Raw genomic sequence first — 14,444 nt, 5'->3', positions numbered from 1 at the left:
TAGTTAATTTTGTATATTAGCAGTTGATGTTTATAATATATTGGCACTTTTAGGTATGCGACACACAAGTTTATAGGAAAATATAAAATTGACTATTAATGTTATATTGTTAATATCACTGGGGCAAAAAAAAATCCCACAAAGAAATAGCTGCATGTGTAATGGAAAGAATGTCTGAGAGAACCATGTGGGGAAATAAAATCAAGTTCAAAGTTTCATGAATTTGAAAGCTGAACTTCAGAAAAACTTCATTCAATCATAATCCAGATAGAGGGGGAAAACACAATAGAGTTTAAAAGTTGAGTAACAGAATCGAAGGCCTAAATTTAAGAGCTAAAACTATAAAGTTCTTATTAAAAAACCCTGGAGTAAATCTTCATAACCTTGGGTTAGGCAATGATTTCTACTAATACACCAAAAGCACAAGTAACAACAACAATAAAAAAAAATAAATTGGGACTACATCCAAAGTAAAATCTCTTGTTCTGCAAATGATAACAATCAGAAAGTAAAACAACACACAGAATGGGAGAAAATATTTGCAAATCCTGTAGCTGATACAGGACTTGTATTCGAAACACGTAAGTAACAATTACAACTCAACGATGAAAACACAAATAACCAATTAAGAAATAGATGAAGGATCTGAATAGACATTTTCCTGAGGAAGATATACAAATAACCAGTAATACATGAAAAGATGCTCAACATCATTATCCATCAGGAAAATGTAAATAAAAACCACAATAAGATACCTCTTTATACCAAGCAGGATGGCTATCATGGAAAAAGTGGAGCCCTTGTAGACAAGTGATGGAAATGTAAAATGGTGCAGCCACTCTGGAAATAGTCTGGCAAAAGTTCTTCAAAAGGTTGAACACAGAACTACATACAACCCAGCAATTCCACTGCCACCAAAGAAAAATTAAGACAGAAAAATGAAAACAAACGTCTCCACAAAAAATAGTACACAAGAGTTCAAAGCAGCAAAAAGTAAAAAAAACACGAATGTCAATCCAACTGATAAATGGATAAATGCAATGTGGTATATGGAATATTATTTTGGAATAAAAAGGAATGAAGTACTGATATATCCTCCAACACTGATAAACATTAAAAACATCATGCTAAGTGAAAAAAAGTCTCAAAAGACCACATATTACAGGATTCCGTTTATATGAAATGTCCAGAATAAACAAATCCATAGAGTTAAAAGGTAAATTCACAATTGCCTAGGGCTGAGGAGGGTTTTGGGGGAAAGCTGATGAGGGAGACAGATGGGGAGTGACTGCTAATGGGTACAGGGTTTCTGGAAGACAAAAACATTCGAAATTAGATTGTGGTGATTATACAATCTTGTGAATATACTAAAAAGCATGGAATTTTATACTTTAAATGGGTGAATTGAATGGTATATGAATTATACCAATAAAGCTGCTAAAAAAAGTTATATACAGACTTCCAGTTAACTTACCATCTTTAATCTATTTGAGAACACTTTAATCTGAAGCAGAAATATTACTTAAAATGTTAATTTCAAAACTGTTCTGGTTTTACAGAAGTTATCAGGTTGTTGAAATTTTATTTTGAAATTACTTACAGACACTGTTAGGGAATCTTGTATATCTTTATGACTCACTAACTGAACATTACCATCTTCATAATAATGAACCTATTAGAAAAAGAAATTACAGAAACCACACATTATAGGAATCATCAAGATAGATCTTCATGGCTTCAACAACACATCAGTGCAAATGACTACCAATTTCAGCTCTAAACCTAGACTTCTCTGCTGAGCTCCTGACCTTTCAAACTCCAGCATAACTCTTTCTGTCCTCAGTCTAGTGAGGAGACTAATTTACAGTTCCTGTAATTACTGAGGCAAGCCCTCCCCTGACCTGACTCTGGACATTTCTACCTAATAGATATTCTACTGATAACTAAACTCAAGATTTCCAAAACTGAGCACACCATATTTCCTCCCAAATATCGTTCCTCTTTTGTGCATTTCCACCAACCATTTAATTCCTCAAAATTCAGACATGAATTTATTCAATAAGCATTAGCTGAATGATTACACGCCTGCTACTACAGAAGGTTCTAGGGATGCACAGCTTTTAAAAAAGAGTCCTTGCCCTTACTTTTCAATACAACACAGTAAGAGATATGTACAAAGTACAGAGAGAGTCTTGGGACACTGAGAGTCTTGAGACTCTCTGAGATTTAAGAAAGGAGTTCAGAAAAGAGGTAATAAGACTTGGGTTCAGCAATATAAGTATGACAACAATTAAACCAGGGAAGATAATGCAACTGAGCTAAGAGAACAGCATACTGTAGAAAGGCTTGGAGGTACTTATGGCTGGAATGTGTATGAGACTGGGGAGCGAGAAGAGTGGCTGGAGAAATAGGTAAAGACAAATCAATCTGGGCCTTGTGTGCCATGCAAATATGTCTGGCCTATCTAGTAAGTGAGAGTGGTCTTACGAAATAATATACCCAGATTTAAATTTTTAGAAATCATCTTTGTGACAATGGCAATGTGAAAAATAGATTGGGGGATGGCAAAGGGTCCAGATATTCAATAAAATAACAATTATATGCTAGGCATCACGCTAAGTGATGAAGACAGAACTCTGAATCAGACAATCCCAGCTCTCAATAAGCTTTGGCTCAACAGAAGCACCATTTTAGAAATTATCCAGGTGAAAGCTACTGAGACCCAACTGAAGGAAAGAATAATTCAATAGTAATGGTCATCATTCATCAAGCACTTCATGTCTGACTCTGTTCCAACCATTCTGCCCATATCAACCAATCTTCAAACAACCATATAAGCTTTCTACTGCTGTTTTCTTTTTTAGATTCATGAGGAAACAAGCAAAAACAGCTAATATTAAATGATTTCCTATGGTCATACAAATAATAACAGACAGATCTGGGATTCAAACTCAGGCAGCCTGCTTTCAAAACCCACACTCTTAGCCTCTGTTCTCTATCCCCTAATGGACAGTCATAACAAGACATAAAAACAACAGGATAAAGACTAGAAATGTATAGTGGAGTCAAATGACAGAGCAGCTGTATCTGATCCATCTTTATTCCTTTATGGCTTTTAGCACAATACCTTTCATGATAGTTAATGAACTATACTGAATAAATAAGTGAACCAGTATAGAAAAAGACTGGTCAGTCTTTAACTTGTTTAGTAATATTTATATTCAAATACTTCCTCTTATTTATCAAATGTTCTTCTATTTAAACATTTGAGTTTATATTAAATGAGTCAAAGAATTCAATTATGGTGGGTTTCTTATGAGAAATCAAATGTGAGTACAGAAGATACTTAAAGGATAAATGTCGTATCTACATTTTCAATATATACACACAATAAACATATATTTATATATCTATATGCACATACATACATTAATATTATACCTCACCCAATTCCACCCAATTCAGGAGACAGAACAGCACAACTCAAACTCAGAGGATGCTTGGATGAACAAACTGTTTGAAGAGCAGACCAAATGGTAGCATCTAATTTTAGCTGTGTTTTTAGAATCTGTAAGCTATCCTTGCATATTTTTGATGACTAGGGAATGAACTGCAAGGTTATTTGAAAGATGAAATCAATACTACTTGTTTTCCCCAATACCTCAAAAAAAAGATCTAGACAAGAAATTTTTATTGTGTACTGACTGAGAAAAAGTAAATTTATGAATTAGTTGTTTCTCTGTTCAGAATCATCTAGAGAGCAGTAAACAAATTCTTTTTATTTCATACCTGAATTTTCAAGATGCCAACCACCTGAGTGGTTGAAGGGGTGATTGTAAACTTCCACTCTGACCTCCAACGACCATTCCTTAAAAATAAAAACAGCAGCTGTAAATAAGGTAAGGAAAATAATTTGAATAAATTTCAAGTTCCAGATTTAAATTTAATGCTACAATATGAGAGTGTGGGGGATGGATGCTGGATATTCATTTTTAAATCACTGAAATATTTAAAAGAATCAAAGGGTTAAGTTCAGTTATGAGCTACATTTAATCTTCATCCTACTGATAAGAAAGGACATATACAATGGATACAACTAAAGAATTCTAAAGCTAAGGCTTAAAATACAGATCAAAACTAAATTATATAAGCTACTTTTTGGGGAAAAATTTTAAGCTACTTCTTCACAACTGACATACTTATGCTTTAATTAAAAGTAAACTGAATAAAGAGGTGAAGGGGAGTGGGAGATACAGGCTTCCAGTTATGGAATTAGTAAGGCAATAAAGGGATAAAAATACGGAATATAGTTAAAAGTATGTAATAACGTTGTATGGTGACAGATGGTAGCTATACCTGTGGTGAGCACAGCATAACTACAAACTTGTTGAATCATTATATTACACACCTGAAACTAATGTAACCTTATGTGTCCAGTATGCTTCAATTAAAAAAAAGAATAAACAGAACAAATGTTCAGATTACCAGGGGCTTTCACAAATACAGTCAATGCAGTCTGACAGCCACTGAAGAGTACAAAGTACCAAATATTTTTTAAAAGAATGGGTAATAATACAATATTTTAAAGGTTTTGATATCTGGAAAGAGAAAGGCTTTATATAAGGAGTTGTAAGTGTCAGAAATTTCCTCCTGTTCCAGTTTAGGATTAAATTTCCACATAAAAGGCATATCCTCCTCTCACTTAAAATGGCTTTTGGTATGCAAATTAAACACATATTAATGGTAGGAAATTGTGACATTACAAACAAGCATCCAATATGTTATTCATTTTTGCCTCCCAGATAATTAATTTTAACCTTTTTTTGGCCTTTTCATGTCAACTTCCCTTCTACCCCTAGTAGCTCTTTTTTTTTTTTTAAGGTTTTATTTATTTATTTGACAGAGATCACAGGTAGGCAGAGAGGCAGGCAGAGAGAGGAAGGGAAGCAGGCCCCCTGCTGAGCAAAGAGCCAGATGCGGGGCTCCATCCCAGGATGCTGGGATCATGACCTGAGCCAAAGGCAGAGGCTTTAACCCACTGAGCCACCCAGGTGCCCCATGCCCCTAGTAGCTCTTTGTATGCTAAACACATATTCTGAAATGCAGGTTTATACCTGTTAGGTTTTTTTGGAATAGCAGCATATGTTTCTGAAATAGTCACAGAGTTAATGGATCACTGTACTGGCTTTGCTATAAAATTACTTCTGGGTTCCTTGTAATATTCTGGCAATCTGCCCAATCATGAAAACCCACAGAATCAGAGTACTCGTATCTAAAGTTAACACTTAACATGTGAAAAGTACTCTCATTAGAACAATGCGTATGATCTACAAAATAAGAGAATTTTATACCATGCCTTGACTTTGAGGGACATCCAAAATTATCCGTAAGTAGCTCAGTTGGATAAAGAACCTAGGTCTATTTATTTTTATTTCGTGATTCTGAAAGAAGTAATTCCTTTTATTTAGGTATTAGTATTGAGCACTATTAAGTTCTAAGCATGTATACTTCTGATTTATTATGACAATATGCATATATAAACACTGATTACAAAAAGAAAAAAGGAATTCCAAATCGAGTAATGGTACCAATTTAAGAACTATTTCAAAAAATCCTTCCATAGGCATTACTACTATATGGTAATGGTAAATGATGCTGAGTCATAGCATTTTATCAATGGAGTATGTTATCAATGGAGTCGAGATATACTAGCTTTTATTTATATTCTTCCTTTCTCTTCTGTTAACACTGTAATTACAAATGTGTATTACTCCCTAGACATTAGGGAAAGAGTAGAGCCAAGAAGAGAATGTCCTAGTGAAATCTATTAAATGTCCATGACTATTATCTTTTGATTTTAATTCTATCTGTATTTTAGGTGCACTGAAGTATATTTCTTTGTACCAAAATATTTAGATTTTACTGAGATTATTGTGATATGTGATGTCTACCACTCTGAATGTCATTTAGAATTTATCTTCTTTAAAGAGTGGAAGTCACTTTTAACTTCCATGATACAATGTTCACTGTGGTAGTTTAGGAGAAAAATTCAGAAATGAGAAGCAAATTAGTAAGAACAGAGAACTCAAAAACAAACACCATCTTCATTTTACATATGCTAAAGCTCAAATTGTTTTTCAAAACTGATTAGTAAATTCACTATAACATCTCTAAATATATATTGAAATAAAACTTAGCAACAAGAATTTTCCTTTAATAGTTCAACTCAACAAGATTTTATGATACATATCTTGGCACAAATTGCATAAATTAATAGACATTTCTTTAGCATACTGGTAGGTTACTGCTATAAGATTTTATGCTTAGAATGGAGAAACTACACTTTTATTAACTTTATATACCAGAATCTTTAGGGAACTGCAGCTTGTCATTAAAGTGTACATTAACATATAGAATTGACTTTCCTACAGTGATAATGGATTGAATTTCTCCAAATGTTCTTGGTTAACCTTGTAACCTTGCATTTATTTCTAAGATGGTTAAAGAGTGGAGCAATCTTGGGCCATGAACCAAATTAGTCCACAGGGGTTATTGATACCTCTTACTTTTACCCTCAAGAGCACAACCAACCAAATTGGCTAAACAGGTCAAATATTATGATTACACTTACTCTGATGATCTTAGCATGTACTAACAAAAAAAGGAGGATAAAGGTAAAGATTTCATTCAATTTTGAATTTATAAAGTCTTGTAGAGCCTCAGAATTTTATAAAGAAGGTGTCTCAGAAACAGTCTTGTCTAAAAATACGAAGGCTCAACAATTTGTCAAAGGTCCAAGATTAACACAGCAAGTCATGCTTTAGGGGACTGGACTTTTATAAGGAATAATCAATGAATTTGATTACAAGATTATAATTTAATTAAACTGGAATTATGATTGTAATCTGCCTTACTGTATAAAACAGTCATTAATTCCTTACATTGGCCAGCCAAGCACAAAAAAATTCGCATGAAAACAGCTACTTCAGAGCCCCCAAAGTTCACCAGAAAAATCACTGTTCTTTCCCTTTGTAATTACCTCTGTCCTCTTCTCCCATTAAGTCTCAGTCAGGAACAATCCATTCTCAGAATGAGCATATGGGCCTGCCAACTGGTCTGCTTGCAGGCACAAATGTTCCCTTAGGATGCTGCTTGCAAGTCTCTAAAAACACTCGACGCAATCCTACGCTCTTATTCACTGTCAATGGGTTTACCGCTACCTTTAAATAATATGCTGATTATGGAGTAAATAGCTTTCTTATATCAAAAGGCTCAAGATTCATGTTTAGATTGTACTTAGTTATACACAAACAAGGTACAGGTCCAACCAATAAAACAAGGACTACAAAGGATATAAATGTCCAAATTCCCCAAAATACAAAATTTTAACTTACCAAAAGTTTTTTGCTTGGAACTGATGGCTTTCTATGCATGCAATAATGGTTTGCTGTCCATCTATTTTTTTACCATATACCTTAATGGCAAAGAAAATAGAGAAGCGTGAATTCAGGGCCATAGAATGTTCAGCTTTAAACATCTGCACACACAAAAAAATTGTAGAGCACTTTGGTAGGAACATATAAAAGAATACAGAGTACGTCATCATTCTAGTATAGTAGCTAGAAAAACAAGTACTCAAACAAGTACACCTATCATCACAAATTCTTGGTGGATCATAAAAAAAGCACAAAATTTATAAAGTAAAACTCATTACTATACTTTAAAAATATTCACAAACATCCTAGACATACTATACTTTTCATTCCAAATACAGGTATCACAAGAAGTATAGACAATTCATTTTAAACATGCAGATACCAAGCTGGCTGTTTTCACACAAACAAAAACTGGACCTACACTTTGATTATCATCTTTGTTTCCTTCACAATCTTAGAGGCTGTTATTTCTTCAGTCATTTTACAAAGTATCAGGAAAGAGGTGAGAAAGTTAATTTACTTATAACCAAAAAGGTCATAAGAGAATGCTTACGATGGTATGATGATGTTGTTTCACCTCTTGTTTACTGCTTTAAAAGTCATGGGTAATTTGTACCTTTCAATCCCCCAGGAGCAAATAAGGACTCTCTAACACAACGTACCTACCTATTCTTGAGTTATTCTTCCAAAATAATCCTAATCAACAAGGTTATTATTCAATGAATTTGTAAAGTATTTTAGGTTATGCTGTAATTTTCCCTCAAATAATTACTGAGAGCTAGATAGTTAAGGGATTATATGAATTTTTGTCCTAACCAGAAAACCTCTGAGAGTTCTGAAATGGGATGCTACTGGTAATATTAGTAATTATGTTGGGACAGCAAATATAAACCAGGATATATGGTAATCTTAGGCTCCAGAGGTAGGCAAAAACCAGGTCCAGAAGGCTGTGAAAGCCATGTTCAGAAGCTTAGACTCTATCCTAAGTGTAATGGAAAATCCTATGAATGATTTCTAGCATGGGATTTTCATGATCTGATCTGTGTTTCAAAAGATCTCTCTGGCTATAGAGAAGATCACAGAAACACAAACAAACTGGGAGGGGGTTAGGGGGATGGCTATACCCTACCTAGGTACAAACAATCTTAAGAAAAAATGAAAAAAAAAAATAAAAAAGCACTTCCAATTTCTATATTTCATAAAGAAAATATAAAAACAGGTTAAATCTATGAAAGAATCACATTTAAAAAGAGACTTGATGATAAAACAGGCAAGGACATGATTCCACTTCCAAATAATTTAATTTGTTCTAAGATCTTGAAAGGAAGTTTGATCTAAACTTACTGAGATGAGTTATTAACGTGAGATTAAAGAATCTTATAGCATCATGCTCTAATCAATGTAGGACAATTCCTACTTGGATTTAATTCAAGGTACATTCTTCCATTCTGTGCCATCATAATGTATTTACTATTTAGAGTTTCTCAAAAAAACACTCTTAGAAGTATTTACTTCAAGAAAAAAAAAAGGCAAGTTATGTCAGTTCTGTAAGTTAGAGATTTCAGGAGATCATAAGAAGTCATATTTACGTAAGACAAAAGAAAAATATGCATACTGATGACTTACAGTGCAGACCCCATTTGGATAATGTTCTTTTACATAAGCTCGCAGAGCAGTTTCTACTGAAGTTCTCCATGACTCAACTGCATTTTCTGCTTCATAAGGTCTTGGATCAGTTGCTTCCTTTCTTAAGTGATCAAATTTGAAACAGATTCTGTTTTTGGGATCCAAAAACTTTCCATTTCCCAAGTCACCATGTTCTGTTATCAATACCTTCAATGATGCGATGAATTTTGGGGAAAAAAAGTATTTAAAATAGCATTTAAGTACTGATATATATTAATATAAATTCACTTAAGTTTTGTCCTGAACACTGTAATGTAATTCTATTCCAAGCAATTGGTTTAACTATATGGCACAACTATAATAATTGAAATGAAGCTAGTCTTGTTCAGCTAAGATCAGTGGATTTAATTTTCTCCCAATATAACTTCTGGCTACTGAGTGAAAAGAATGTATCTTTTAATATACTGCTGGAGTTTTGTTTTGTTTTGTTTTAGAACAATAAATTGTTTACTATTTCTCTTACCAGTTTCCAGTTCTTGAAACTAAGGACTGGTGATAACCTTCAATGAGAATGGTTACAAGAACAACTTTAACCCAGAGAGAACACTCCTCCGTGTGTCCTATATTGTTCCTGGGCCCACAATCTCATCTACTGTGAAGTGTCTGCTTGTTTTTATAATCTATTCATTGACAGCTGTTTTCAACTGACTTTCAAATTTTTAAACATGTAATTTATTCTTTTATGTACATTAAGTTGTACATGAATAAATGTGACATTCTGTGCTTAAAAATTTCCCCTCTTGTTCTTCCCTTGCAACTCTCCCAATCTTTGACTCCTTAACTATGTCAGAACTTCCCCCTCTAATAAAAATCATGTACACACAGGATGTATCCTTCTAAATCTTTTTCAGCCATACAATCCCACGTAGATAAATAAAAACACATCTATGTGTACATATACACACATACAGGGTTTTTTTGGTCAGTTTTACCAGAATGGAATGAAAATGCACATGTACACGTATTTTTCGGCATTTGGCCTTTTTTTTTTTTTTTTAAAGTCAGAGAGAGAGAGGAGCGAGAGTGAGCACAAGCAGACAGAGTGGCAGGCAGAGGGAGAAGCAGGCTCCCTGCTGAGCAAGGAGCCCGATGCGGGACTCGATCCCAGGACGCTGGGATCATGACCTGAGCCGAAGGCAGCTGCTTAACCAACTGAGCCACCCAGGCGTCCCGGCATTTGGCTTTTTTTAATACCAGCACCTTACAGAAATCCTTCAAAGTCAACTGGTAAACCTCTCACCATTCTTTTTAATGGCTGCATAATGTCCCATAATGTGGGTATAACTTAATTTATTCTGCCATTTTGTTACTGATGGACCATTTCTTTTATTTCCAGGCTGTTTTCTTTTGGGGGGAGGAATGGTACATTAAAAATGTTAAAATTCTGGGGGTGCCTGAGTGGCTCAGCAGGATAAAGCCTCTGCCTTCAGCTCAGGTCGTGATCCTGGGGTCCTGGGATCGAGCCCCACATTGGGCTCTCTGCTCGGTGGGGAGCCTGCTTCCCCCTCTCTCTCTGCCTGCCTCTCTGCCTACTTGTGATCTCTGTCAAATAAATAAATAAAATAAAATAAAAAACTTTAAAATAAAAAAATGTTAAAATTCTATACATATATTTTAACATGCTAATGAATTTATTTCCATCAGGTGCTTCCATCTCTCTTAAATATATTCCCAGCAAGTGGGGACAGTAGGTAAAGGGTCTGTGTGTTTTTAATTTTTAATACATTTCCAAAAAAATGGCTGTGACTTTCCACATTTTTATTAAAAGTATGTAAGATATATTCCCCTCACATTACCACCATCAATAGGGATATGATTCTTTTTTCAGTCTGATGGGTATAAAATATCTCATTACTTTCATTTTATTTCTCTGACTACTGACAGATCTAAGTATCTTTTTGTGTGAGGGCCACTTGTTTTTCTGTGAGTGAATATTCTTTAATATTTTTCATCTGTGGTTTTTTTGGTTGTTTTCTCATTAATTTATAAGAGTCCCTTATTTAAGGTATCTGTTTCATTTTATGGTTAAAATAATTATTATGTAGCAAAATGTCTATCTTTTCTTCTATAGTTTCTGGGTCTCCAGACTTACTTAAGATAGACTCCCTGCCCTAGTTATTGTACATAGAGACTCTTTCAAAATTTCAGTCATTTTACAAATTTTTAATCCACCTAGAATTTATTTCTGTATGTTGTATGAGACAGAGGTTCAAATTAACCTTCTTCTTAACAGAAACCAGTTGTGCCAATCTTTTATTATATGCTTATCTAAAATTATAATCTTGTCATGCATAAAAATTTTCATATATTTTGGGATTAAATTCTGGTTCTATACGCTGCTGTACTGATTTATTTGTCTACTATATATAAAACCATCCTGATTTGACTTTATATTGCTTGTAAAGCATCTTCTGCTATCTTGTAAAGGAATTCTCTTACCCATTCTTACTGTTCTTACATTTTTTTTCAAACATGTATTTTTTTTGCATCAACTTAATGAACATTTTGACCAATTAAGAAAACTATTAGGATTCTAATCAAATTGCAATAAATTTGTATTTTAATTTTTAAGTAATTTAACTTTCTATTTTCAAAATGGAATGTGGTATTGCCTTTCCATTGTTCACATCCTGTTTTGTGTTTTAAGAAGACAACCACCACTGTCTTCACAATCCTTTGCCTTTCTTGTTAAGATTATTCCTAGGTTAATGCATAGTTCAACCAATTAAAATGGAATTCCTCCCCCTCCAACCACTTCTAGAGTAAAGTACTTATTTTGTGCAACAGAGTATAGTTAATGAGTTTTGTATACTTACCTTAAATTCAGCCATCCCACAAAATTGTTTTAAATCCAGTAGTTTCTTTTGTTTGGGAGGTGATTATATAAATCATACAACCTAAGAGTTTTCTTTTCTTTTCTAAAGCTCTCATTCTCTTATTTGCTATACTTCCATTAGGTGGGATACTAATAAGCAAACAAACTTGGCAAATTTTCTATTTTAACTACAATTATTTCAGTGTTTGTAGTCTATGATATCTACTGTGATTTTTGTTAAACAATCTACTATATTTAAGAGGTCTTCCTCTCTCCTTAGATTACTCAGGTTTTTTATAATAAGGACTAGCTGCTGGATTTTTCCAAATTGCTTTTCACTGTCTATTGATGCATCATTAAGTTTCTCTCTTTGATTTGCTGATTAATAGATAAGACCAAAATATTGCCTTACATGGAACCACTCATGCATTCTTGTAATAAATTCTATTTAGTCTTGATTTGTCATTCTTTTGATATATTCCAGGATTCTATTTTTTTAATATCTACTTAAAGTTTTTAAATCTATGGTCATATGTGAGATTAGAGTTTGATTTTTTTGTTTTATCTTTATTAGGTTTAAGTATGAATATTATGCTAGGTTCATAAATGAGCTGGGAAGCTCTCCAACAAATATTCTTTTAGCGAAGTATTTTAAGAAAATAATGGTCAATGTGCCCAGAGGTGTAAAGATTTACAATACAGCTTTGTTTACAGTTAAAGGAAAAGACTAAAAAAACCAAAATCTCCCAAGAGAAAGAAAATAAATATAGGAGATTCATAAAATGAAACACTACACAGCTTCATATATATATGTGTGTATACATACACACATGCATGTCTATATATATATATAAGCTTGTTTTCTCTGCAGTTATAAGTTATCTTCTGTCTAGGCTCTCTTTCCCCCTATAAATACAAGACTACGTATTACATAATGAATAATGCCAAATGCAAGCTTTGACATGACTAGCCACTAAGAACTAACTGTTACAACTCTCTCATGTTCCACCTACCAGGTCCTTCTTCATATTGTTTTATTAAGTTGTGCTTCACGCAAGCACAATATGAATTAATATAATCACTGCTTATTAATAACTCTAAACAAAAAAAAACAAAAAACAAAAAACCCCCCCCAAAAACACCAAAACTAGTGACCTTTGGTGGCTTTTCTTAGCTTAGCAATTCTAACTTTCACTTCGGAAAGAAAAGATTTAATAATTACTAAATGCTAAGTTACTCACATGAAGAATTGTAGAATTCCAGAGCAACCAAAATATGATATAAATCTTACTAATATATATTCTAGATTTTGGATTAATATAGGATTGATTTTTTTCCTATAAAAAACAAGAAAGTAGATTTAAAGCAATTATTTTCTAAAATCTTAAAAGAATTACATTTGAATACTTCTAAAAGGGACTTTCTGCTAGTAGTATTATTGTCTCAACAAAAAACCCCAAATTTTCAATTACTTTGCCTGTAAGAGGCTATGACTAAAATGAACACTTTATCTTAAACATACCACTTCATAGTTCTTGCAGAATACATTAACCATTATAAATGAAACAAAGACAGGTCAGATCCTGTGTTCATATGAAACATACCTGATCTTCATAACCTTCAATTTTTACTGGAGTAAACTGGTCCAAGTTATACTGTGCAAATGCACTAAAAAAGAAAAAGGCCAATTATTTAAGAGTAAACTCAAGCCTCCTAAAACAGCATGAATAATTCACTTGTCAATAAATCTCCTGCACTACATATGGCAAGTTAAATAAAATTATAATTCTCTATTACTGATCTTATATTAACTATAAATACTATATAGATATGGCTATTTTAAAAACTGTAGTCTTCAATGTTTAGCAAAAGAAAATTAAAACAGTAAATATAATTTGTTTCACTCAATACCTTGAAAGTAAAGGTTAGCCATCTGTAAGATACATATCTAATTACTTGAGTATATACTGAGTACACAATATACCAGGAAATAGAGTAGCTTCTATGAGAGATGCAGAGAGTAATCAGACAGATCCTATGATCAGAGGACTTACAGTTGGGTAGGAGAGATAATAGATAAATATAACCATAACACAAAGTAGAAAGTACTATAAGACAATGACCAATGAAGAAAGCATCAAGGAGAATCCACATTTTAAAAAATTATATTCGTTGAGGAAAGGATAAGAAGTGCTTTAAGGGTGATTTCTTTAGAAATTTGACAATGAAAAGTGGCCTTGAAATAATAAGTAGGCTCTCCTGCAGAAACTGGAGAGATGGGAAGAAAAGAGTATTTCAGTTAGAGGGACCAGGATAAATGAAACACATGAGAAGATAGGTTAGGTCCATATCACAGAAAGCATCAAGCTCAATGCCTGACACATAGCATGTGTTCAATTATATCTACTGAATAAAAGTGAAAGGCCCTGATTGACAGAGTAATTACTTCATTTAGGAGGCAGAGTCACTGAAGCTTTCTGAGAAAGAAGAACCTAACTATAAAGAAA

At 33.3% G+C, this 14,444-nt stretch overlaps 1 protein-coding gene across 4 annotated transcripts in view; it reads right to left on the bottom strand.

Moving 5' to 3' along the window:
- Positions 1-14,444, bottom strand: part of CAPZA2 (capping actin protein of muscle Z-line subunit alpha 2) — a 60,136-nt gene that overhangs the window by 4,957 nt on the left and 40,735 nt on the right. The window contains exons 4-9 of one of the 4 annotated variants that reach the window (XM_080818440.1): positions 13,542-13,605; positions 13,179-13,274; positions 9,063-9,269; positions 7,395-7,474; positions 3,790-3,868; positions 1,601-1,672 (exon numbers count right to left, since the gene is read on the bottom strand). In XM_080818440.1, coding sequence (XP_080674566.1) covers positions 1,601-1,672; positions 3,790-3,868; positions 7,395-7,474; positions 9,063-9,269; positions 13,179-13,274; positions 13,542-13,605 — 598 coding nt within the window. The remainder of the gene's footprint in view (positions 1-1,600; positions 1,673-3,789; positions 3,869-7,394; positions 7,475-9,062; positions 9,270-13,178; positions 13,275-13,541; positions 13,606-14,444) is intronic. The other 3 variants (XM_080818442.1, XM_080818441.1, XM_080818443.1) reach the window with 3 other exon arrangements.

This window comes from Martes martes (assembly GCF_963455335.1).
Source record: "Martes martes genome assembly, chromosome: 11".
Lineage (NCBI taxonomy): Eukaryota > Metazoa > Chordata > Mammalia > Carnivora > Mustelidae > Martes > Martes martes.
The sequence above is the reverse complement of the archived record's forward strand: the minus strand, read 5'-3'. Positions and strand labels throughout refer to the sequence as shown.